The sequence below is a fragment of the Papilio machaon genome, chromosome 9 (genome assembly GCF_912999745.1).
Source record: "Papilio machaon chromosome 9, ilPapMach1.1, whole genome shotgun sequence".
Classification (NCBI taxonomy): Eukaryota; Metazoa; Arthropoda; class Insecta; order Lepidoptera; family Papilionidae; genus Papilio; species Papilio machaon.
The window spans coordinates 6,651,957-6,662,306 of NC_059994.1; the positions used below are offsets into that span (position 1 = coordinate 6,651,957).

General features: G+C 33.6%; 1 protein-coding gene across 2 annotated transcripts; it reads left to right on the plus strand.

The window, feature by feature from the left end:
* Positions 1-8,028, plus strand: LOC106713214 (vacuolar protein sorting-associated protein 16 homolog). Of its 2 annotated transcripts, XM_045679243.1 has the most exons (16): positions 1-16; positions 171-275; positions 506-695; positions 977-1,123; positions 1,406-1,532; positions 1,653-1,789; positions 2,016-2,191; positions 2,708-2,954; positions 3,236-3,492; positions 4,152-4,290; positions 4,572-4,706; positions 5,070-5,231; positions 5,784-6,003; positions 6,205-6,382; positions 6,873-7,073; positions 7,884-8,028. In XM_045679243.1, the coding sequence occupies exons 2-16, from the start codon at positions 226-228 to the stop codon at positions 8,026-8,028; spliced, it is 2,511 nt and encodes an 836-aa protein (XP_045535199.1). In that variant the 5' UTR covers positions 1-16; positions 171-225. The 2 variants fall into 2 exon arrangements, with proteins under 2 accessions (XP_045535199.1, XP_014361427.2); XM_014505941.2 differs by lacking the exon at positions 1-16 and having other exon boundaries at positions 62-275.
* Positions 8,029-10,350: the final 2,322 nt, after the last annotated feature.

Below are 10,350 nucleotides of genomic sequence, written 5' to 3' on the forward strand. Positions count from 1 at the left end.
ATAAACAAATCCTAAAGTAAAAATCTGCCGTTTGTGTTACTAATATTGTTCTTTGCTATAGCCTAGAAATAATATTTTAAAGTTTAGAAGAAACTTTTAGAAGATAGTGAACGTGGTTATAAAAAGAAGCTGCAAAAATATGATGATTACTTACTGTGTTTTGTATTAAGGTTTTGGATTCAATCATTACAGTTTATTTGTAAAGTGCATATCATATATACCAGAATGTCGGCGTTATTAACAGCAGATTGGTTTCATCTAGATTCTTACTACAGGTATGTTTAAGTTCAATTTCAACAGTTACCAAATCATACTGTTTAATTTTTCAGTTACTATTTTGCGTTACCTTAGTTTAGTATCGTTGTATACCTACAATTTTTACAGCCTAAGACCTAAGTACTAACAATTTGTACTTTTTTCATTTTGATACACTTTAACTTTGATCATTTTTTTATGGTAACCATATTTTTTTACCAGATATACTGAATTTTTATTGTATTTTCAGGAAATTTGATCTATACACCATGGTATGGTCTATGGACGAAGGCTTGGGCACAATGGTAGTCAGTGGTGCACCGTATGGAGGCCCCATTGCTGTAGTCAGAGATAGGAAACAATTTGTACAGATTGCCACAACTGTTAAGCCTGTAATAACTATTTATAACTGCGTTGGAAATGTTATGTCCAAGATCTTGGTATATATGTTTTTTATTGTAGATCTATACCATTGCACGCCCACAATACCACAAATGTCCCACTCACTGAATTGCTTATCTCAACCCTAACACTACACACCACAATGTTGCCATCCCTCAAATTTCTATGAAAAAATAGAGTTGACTACAATGTTTTTGTAGAGGTGTTTCCCATTTCATCTCCCCATACTTAGAATGTACTAGCCTTCTATTACTTTATTAAGATTGGGTCCTATTATCTTGGTAACATATTATTTAACTTAAGTTTTCTAACATTTCAGTGGAATAGTGGAGTACTTATTCATATGGGTTGGTCTGATGCGGAGCAACTGCTTTGTGTACAAGAAAGTGGGGATGTTCTCATTTATGACATGTTTGGTGCCTATCAGAAGACATTTAGTTTGGGTCAGGAAGTCAGGGATACAAAGGTAAACTATTTGTATTTTTGTTATACTTGCAAATTAAGTCAGTATTGTGTCCTATAGTTGTCTAAGCATTGAAACCATATTTCATGCTAATATATTTGTAAATGCTGCATTGGTAATGAGCTTTTGTTTCTTTTTTATTTTAAACTACAATAAAATAAATAGGCTTTCCCATATGCAAAGAACATTTAAAAATTATAAAAAATAGTTTTAGAACAGATCATGTTAATTGAATGGTCTTATGGTCAATTTGACCATATATACCATAACATTCTCTTTTTTCAGGTGTGTAAAGCTCAGCTATTTCCCAATCCTCATGGGATTGGTCTAGCTGTGATAACATCGACCAATCGCATGTTTCTAGTCAGCAATGTATCTGATCCTAAAATAAGATCTGTACCAGACTTGCCCAGTAAGTGTTTTATGAATTTTCAGAGCATGCTTACTTTCCATTTTACAAAAAAAATCTGTATTTTGTAATAAACAATTGGTCAATGTGTAATTACTTTATTATTATTTAACAATGTTACAGGAGCAAATGACCCTATAAGCTCATGGTGTGTACTGAGTTCAGGACAACGGAGTGGATCTTCTATGATTGGCTTCCTTGTTTGTAGAGACAAGGAAATTTACAAATGTCAACTCGGAGAGTCTGTTGCTGTGTTAATGGTAAATAGTATTTCCCTTTCCAGCAATAAACACATAGTTAGAAGTCATTATTTAGTCTAAAGTGATGTAAGTCCAGTGCGTATTTTGCGTCAACTATTTTTAGTTTATTTTTTATATTTTTATTGACTCACAGGCAGGTTTTTTTTACACAAAAATTCTTTGAATACCTTCAGAAAATCGAAACAATTTAAATGAATTTCGGTTTTGTTACAATGCTTATTTGCAGCGTCCAGAGATTCAAAATGCATACACTCAGATACTAACAATAGTACCATCACAAAATGGCCGCCATGTCGCCCTGTTCACCGACTCTGGCATCTTATGGATTGGTTCTTCTAACTTCAAGACCAAGTACTGTGAGATTGATACGGGATATTTTAAACAACCAAAGGAATTAGTATGGTAAGTAGTATTTGTGACTAATATAATTTTTCAACCAGTATTGGTAGACAAACTCAGAATTAAATATAATCTAACTGATTAAGCCATAGAAATGTAACCATATTTTTTTCTTCATGTATTATGTGTTTTTTAATTAAAAATATGATATCTGTAGAGGAAGGAAAAGCACGAGCGATAATTTAGGATAAATTGGAAAAGATAAAATAAAACTTGATTAAAATAATTAAATAAAAAGACGAAAAGAAACAGCACACTCTAGAAGTAATATATATTTACAACTAATGCATTTTAGAATTTAAAAATAAGAAGAAAAATAAAAAATGTTCTAAATTTAAAAACATACAATTATGAGCAATAAACGTATATACAAAGAGGTTCGTTTGTATCGGCAATAATATCAAAAGTGTACATATGACAACGACATTCTTATATACATATCCTTCTTTATACTTTCTCTAAAATAAATAGAGGGAGAAGATAAGTTATGTGTTCATACAAGAGTTTTGGCAATTTTAGGTGTGGCTCTCAAGCGATAGTAGGTCACTGGGACGACATGATGTATATATATGGGTTCAACGATACAGTCGTATCCTATCCTTACGATGGACCGTTCCATATAATTCCGGAGATGGATTGTGTCCGGGTCATCTCTGAAATGACGCATGAATTGATACAAAAGGTGCCTGATGTTGTTGATAAGATACTTAGGATAAATAGCACTGCGCCTGGATGTTATCTACTTGAAGCATCTAAACAATTTCAGGTATAAAAATACTTATGTTTATTTATTAAAAGAAAGTTTAATTATGTTGTTTTTCTATTATAAAACTACACTAACAAATCTAAATGACATAGGAACATTAAAAATGAATTCATGAGTTACAAGCCACACTCATAGACTTAATTGGTCACTAAGGGGAGAAACTATGGGACTTATGAAGTAACAATTAACACATTCAATGCTACCGAATCGCCTATCGAGTTGATTTTAAAAAAAAAGTAGCAGTATTTTAGAAGATTCTTAGTAAGAAATACTAATTCCAGAAACGAAGTCACAGAGCTGATGAATACATCCGTCTAGTTAAACCAGATTTAGCGAACGCTGTACAAGATTGTATCGACGCAGCGGCCTTCGAGTTCAGTCCTGATGTTCAGAAGATGCTGATCAGAGCCGCTCAGTTCGGCAAAGGCTTTATATTAGACCCGGTGTTGACTGACCATTATGTGAAGACCTGTCGCTGGCTGAGGGTCCTGAATGCGATACGGGACCCCAAAGTTGCTATACCACTTACTTTCTTCCAGTATCCTTTTAAATATACTAATATAAAGAGGAAAGATTTGATTGTTTCCTTATTTGCATTGAATAATAATAATAACTGCTTTATTATAACACTCATATACACAATTATGTGGGAGCCTTGGTTCCTGAACTAGGGCAAAGCCCTTTGTTTCAGGAGCCAATCCCTTCCCTATCCCTTCCCTATCATTAAATTGATTTTACATTTAGTGACAAAAGAAAAACAATCATTTATAATTTTCAAAAAAGGAATAACTTACTTTTTTTTTACAATTCGATTTTTTTTTTGCATACGTGTGTTTTAGATTGGTGTTTGCGTATGTGCGCGTGTGCGTTGTGTGTGTGTGTGTGTGTAAGCTCCGAAACTACTGAACCGATTTGACAAATTCTTTCACCGTTGGAAAGCTACAGTATTGCGGATGCCATAGACTTTACTTATAATTAGATTTTTTTTAAATTCCGCGCGGACGAAGTCGCAAGCAACTGCTAAAGTTAAAAAACTGATATTTTAAATTTGTGTATTGTCATAAACTTCTTGTTTTCAATAGAGAATTTATATACTAAAAGCAAAGTGCGTTATTCTAATTGAATAATATCACTATGTAATTTAGATGTGGAACCTTCGTGTATCAGACATTAATGTACCTTAACACAATGTAATAGAGTTCAGAATCTAGGCGAGCGGATATTGCTGGACCGTTTAATATGGCGGCGGCTGCACTGCCTCGCCACACACATCGCCTCCTATTTACAGCTCAAAGACGGACAGACCAGAGTGCTCTCACATTGGGCCTGTTATAAAGTAAGTTCTTTATAAATAAACTGTTAAATATCAGACGCACTCAGAGTTAACTACTTAAGTGGTCCCTTACTGTATATTTAGTGAGATTTCTAAACCAAGTGTACCTTAGTAACCAATTCACAACTGAGTGCAACAATTTTGTTGAGTTGCAAACATTATTATGTTTTCAAAATTATGTTTATTGCGTTGATTTTTACATGTTCTTAGCATTATATGGTCAATTTAACCATATGTCTTGTTTAAATTTAAAATCTATTGCAAAATGAAATAAATTACATCAGGTAACACAGCCTCATTTGGACAACGAGAGTGCAGCGCGCGAGATCGGCGAGAAATTACGTAACGTTCCCGGCATTTCCTACGCTACCATCGCTATGAAGGCCGCGGAGAAAGGAAGAAAAGCGCTCGCGATTAAGGTAGGTTTCACCGAAACAAGGAAGGACAAAACCTTTTCTACTCATTAATAATTTATTCGTTTTTATCTTCTTTATAGCCGCCTACAGCCTAAACACTTCTGTAACTGTAATTTGCTAGAATCAATCCGTTTCTTTTTTTAATTAATTACGATTTATTATTCACTTGTCCGCGACTTATTCCGCGCGGAACTAAAAAAACTTAATCAATAACCTATGTGTTCTTCCAGATTATGTTCTACATCCGTACTAAATTTCAACGCCGTTCTGGAAATACCTTATAATAAAAATCCATCCATCTAAACTTTCTTATTTATTACCTGCATTTTTACTCTATGTTTTGAAAGTTTCTCTATGTATATGTAGATCCTGGAGTACGAGCGTTCTCGTGCGCTGCAAGTGCCGCTGCTGCTGGCGCTGGGCGAGGGCGGGGCCGCACTGCGCCGCGCCTGCGCCGCCGCTGACACAGACCTCGTACACGTCGTCTTGCTTCATCTCAAGGACAACATGAGCAAACACGACTTCGAGGTCAATACTGCACTTTTATATTGTTACACTAGCCGACGCCGGCGACTTCGTTAGCACACAATTAAAATACCGTGGAAATCTAATCACCAAGAACGTGAGCGATCTTCACAAATGCGGTCTGACGGACAAGCATAGAGACAGAGAGACAGGAAATCTAAAAAAAATTTTTTTTTGTTACAGCAACGCAAATACGCCATGTGTACGAAATATGTCTTTTTTCAATACTACATACAGACACTCCAATATTATTATGTTTAGACATATCTCTCTCTCTCTCTCTCTCTTTCACTCACTCACTTTCTCTAATCATTATTAACTAACTTTATTCTTACCACAACATAAGCTTACCTTGAATTAAATAAAACCTTACAAAAACTTAGAATATCGGTATTTAATATGAAAAAAAAATGTTGAAAGAAATGACGTGTCCTTACTTACAATTCTACTCTACCCTTGACAACATCTATCACTCTATATTTCACGTATAAAGATGGTCATCAGAGTAATTTAACACTTTGCCCGCCGGCTTGTAAAATCACCGTATACCTACAGATGACCATCCGTGGTTTCCCTCTCGCGCAAGCTTTATACCTGAAGTACTGCGCGGGACACAACCGGGAGGCGCTGCGCAAAGTGCTGGTGCAGGAAGACAACTTCCCCGGTCAGGCCGCCACACACATACGCGATGCCATCGATAGCACCAACCCCGGCAGCGTCGAGGCCTCGCTCATATCCGCTAGGGAATGCTATAAAAAGGCCAAGAATGATTTAGGTAAGTGTTTTTATATCTGATATTCCCTTAATTTACATTTTTAACACTAAATATACACTAAGGGTAACATTAAAGAAAGTGTGTGTTTGTCCCATACTCGTCCCTAAACTATTGGACAAATTTTAATGAAACTTTGTCAGGATTTTTGTAGGATATTAGAGGTTTTGCAATATAATAATTTAAAAAAGTGACATATGCCAGGTGTGTCAATATGCGAGGAGCTGCGCAAGTTGTGCAAGCAGCAGTCGAGCTTGCAGGAGACGTACGGTGTGAGCTTCCTCGGCCTCTCTCTGCACGACACCGTGAACAGACTCCTCGACCAGGGAGAGGTCAAACTCGCGGATAAACTGCGATCCGAATACAAAATGCCTGATAGAAGGTTATGTTATTTTACTAGCTGTCGCTCGCAGCTCCGTCCGCGCGGATAAAAAAACTTAATTAGTAGCCTATGTGTTCTTCCAGACTATGACAAATTTCATCGAGATCCATGCAGCCGTTCTGGAGATACCTTCAAATAAACATCCATCCATCCATTTAAACATTGGCATTTATAATATTAGTAAGATAGCATCTAAATTGTCATCTTAACAGTATACTCATTTTATTAAATTTTAAGATCTATGTATTTTTTAAATCTAAGCTTGGATTTCCACTGCCAAGACCCTCATACACAAAGTGAAATCAATGTGAAAGCTACAGCTGTAGAAACTCACGGTTATTTCCTTTATGAAATATAGTTTTACAAATGTCATCATCGCTAGTAAAATTAATGAAATTACGTAAAAGATGGTTTAGTTCACCTTTAAGGCTTATATTTATCAATTTCTGAGTTTTTAATGCATTAGGAACATTTAAATGTAATTTTTCAGATATTGGTGGCTTCGTATACTGACATTGGCTGAAAGACACGACTGGACTGAACTGGACCGATTCTCCAAGTCGAAGAAATCACCCATCGGCTTTGAGCCGTTTGTTGACGCTTGTCTGAAGTACGACAACAAGGACGAAGCTCTCAAATACCTGCCCAAGTGCAGAGATGAAATCAAAGTTAAATACTACGTTAAAGCTGGGTAAGTGAGCAATTATCGGTCTTTGTCTGCCCACTGCTGGACATATTCCTTCCCCAATAACTTCCACAGTATACGGTCCTAAGTTACCTATAAAAAAAGTTAGGCTAAGATAATGCGAATATTTAATAATAATTGCTATTTCGGATAGTGTGATTGAAGAATCCGATCTTAGTTGTAAAGTTTCGGTTTGTTGTTACTAATGTTCTATATCTTAGACTCTTTTTCCACTAAGTTACTATCCGCGTGTTTATAAATCACGTGACTAATTTTTGCTAGTGCAATATCATTGTAGAATTCCACTGCCGTGATTGGAACAGAGTTTATAATAGCTTATCTAATAAACATTATAAATGTGGATGTATGGATGGATCGATGTATGTTTGTTAGTATATCCTGAACAGTAGCAAAGACCTTGATGAAATTTGGTATAGTCCTATTATTCCGAAACTGTGTATGCTTCCTCTTTGATTAACATATTTACTCGATAACTCCGCAACGGTTCAGCACATCTTATTGAAATTTAGCACAAATATAGAAAATAGTCTCTAATTTGAGACACTTGAGATACTTTTCATCACTTTTTTTAACCGTCTTCATTTAATTTTGAATGTGGCGAGTGTATTAATAGAAGTGTCACGGCAGTGAAACTCTCAAAAGAGCATCATTTCTATCAGCATCATTGCTTTTTTTTGTTGTTATTTTCTTGTACATGTATTTGTAATTAAGTTAAAGTTGTTTTCTATAGGACTGATATGTTCATAAGAACCAAAATCCCTATAGAAATAAAGAGAAAATCATTTAACTTTTCAGTTTTTACGAGGAAGCAGCGCGCGTTGCGTTCGAACAGAAAGATAAAAGCGCATTATTATTCGTCCAGAGCAAATGTCCGCTGCGGGACTCCAGTCAGCACGCCGCCATAGCAACACTCTTGGAACAATTAAATAATAAAAAATAATTACGTTTTATAGGTTATTTTATAAGTTTCAAGATGTACCAGAATTCCTATATCGATGATTAAATCCATTTCATTTATACTCTCTAAGATATTTAATATTAAAAATAAATATATACGAAAATGTAAGATAAACTTTCTTGCAATTTAATTTTAAATTAATTTATGCTTTATTGTGATAATTAAATAAAAAAATACGATTTTATTATGAAGTTTTATGTACAAATAGCCGTATTAATTTTGTCACTTTTTTTTAGTAATTAGTTTAGGTATGAAAATAAAACAATAAACATGCAATGGCATGCTCAGTTTGGGCTTTATTTATAACATATTTGTATCTAAATAAATTACAACATGCATTGCGTATACAATTCTAAAGTAGCTTTCATGTGAGCTACATTTAAGACCCTTTTGCACTAACAATTATTTGAAATGTAGATATCGTCAATTTCCTAGCAATAAGAAAGCTACATAAAAATACCAGTCGCTCACGACTAATCGCTTAGTGGAAAAAGGGTCTTATAACCACAAATCGGATACTCTCTGTATGTTTTTACAACGCCAATAGCAACATACTCAAAAATTTAAGAACGAAAAAACATATCTATTTATAAACAATACAATCTGTTGTAATTTACATATTATTATCAGTGAATTTAAATTATCCGATTAGAAGCCATCTCTTAAACATCTTGTTGGTATTAGAATAAAATAGAAGAAACGTTAAATTTAAAAATTAAGTACGTTAAAATAAAAAGTTATTCTTAGATCGAGACTTAAATCCCCGTCTACATATTGTTATCTTTGTTTTTTCAAAGCTAATGACAGGGATGACGATGATTTATACAAAGATTTAATTTTGAGAAAACTGGTTAGATATGCCATCAAATTAAAATAATTTCGGTTGCATATCTATTATAATGAAGTTAGAATTATCGTAAATTGATATTTTAAAAACCAATATTTAACAACATGACCATACCCACGTTATTTCATACAAATTAAACATTGAATATAAATAATAAATAGGTACTGTCGGGGCCATTAGCGGTGATCCACTTACAGAAAAAAATTACCTTGTTCCTTGCAATGAGAAAATAACCAATTAGGTAGCAGTAAGTTGTGCACACAAGAACATAGTAGTAAAAAGCAAGTCATGTTCTACTGGTTGACCTTTTTTACAAGCACATTTAAAAGCTGCGTCCTATTGGTTATTGTTGTCGTGGTCTCGATGCGTACGGAACGTTCAAACGACTTTCACGTGTAAAGTAGAATACTGCCACATTCCCCGATAGTACATAGACAATGCTATAACAATTACCTCACAAAAGTTTATTTTTTAATGCAAAAGATGAAAATCTTCAGTTTAAAATTATCCATTTCTAAGAAAATTGAATTAATCATAAAAAGAGTAGAATTTGAGATCTTATAAATCATTTCACTCGTATATGGTAGGTTCAGAAGTCGTCAAAATTCATATATAAATTGCTCCTAATTAGTTATAGCAAAGTCTATAATAACGCGGACAATATAAAAGGGTTTATATATAGATACTTAGTACACTTTTCAGTTGGACTTTAAAAAAAAATTCTGCACAAGAAAATATCACAACCATTTATAAACTGATAGCGAAAGTCCTTTATCACATTAATTGGGATCAGAAAAAAATATTGAGCATCTCAATGATGTATTTGAAAAAAACAAATTAAATTGGTCAGTTAATTGACCGCTGAAAAGTAAAGTAAAATCGAAATAATCGGATAATAGAAATGAAAGTTTCGTATTCTTAAATTAAAAAAAAAACCAAAGTACAATTGCCAATATCAAGTATGTTTTTTTCTCATAACCATAATATATAAGACCACAATAAGAAATATGTAACAACAAATTTCCAATAAAAAAAAACAATTGTTTAATATTTTTAAATACACTAGAATATGTCCAAAGTATGTTAAATTATATTAAATATTATAACAGCCAACACATATTTTTTTTTAAATCGATTTCTTAAAATAATCATAAACTAGGATTATCTCAAACTTAAGTCTTATAAGAATTTTTAAATAATTGTCAAATAAATAATATTTAAATGTCAAAAATGAACAAATTTAGTAATGAAAGTTTAATGTCTTTCTAAAATTATAAACCTAGAACTCCATTGCAGTGACACTTAAAACATCTTATCATCCCACACTTTCCTTCATTGAATTGTTTAATTTGAATAGATGCAATATGTGTCTCAAAAATCCATGTTCCCTTACTACCTTTTTCTTAAAACGAAATAATGGGACGGGGAAGTGGAATTGGCGTAGGAGGTGATGCATA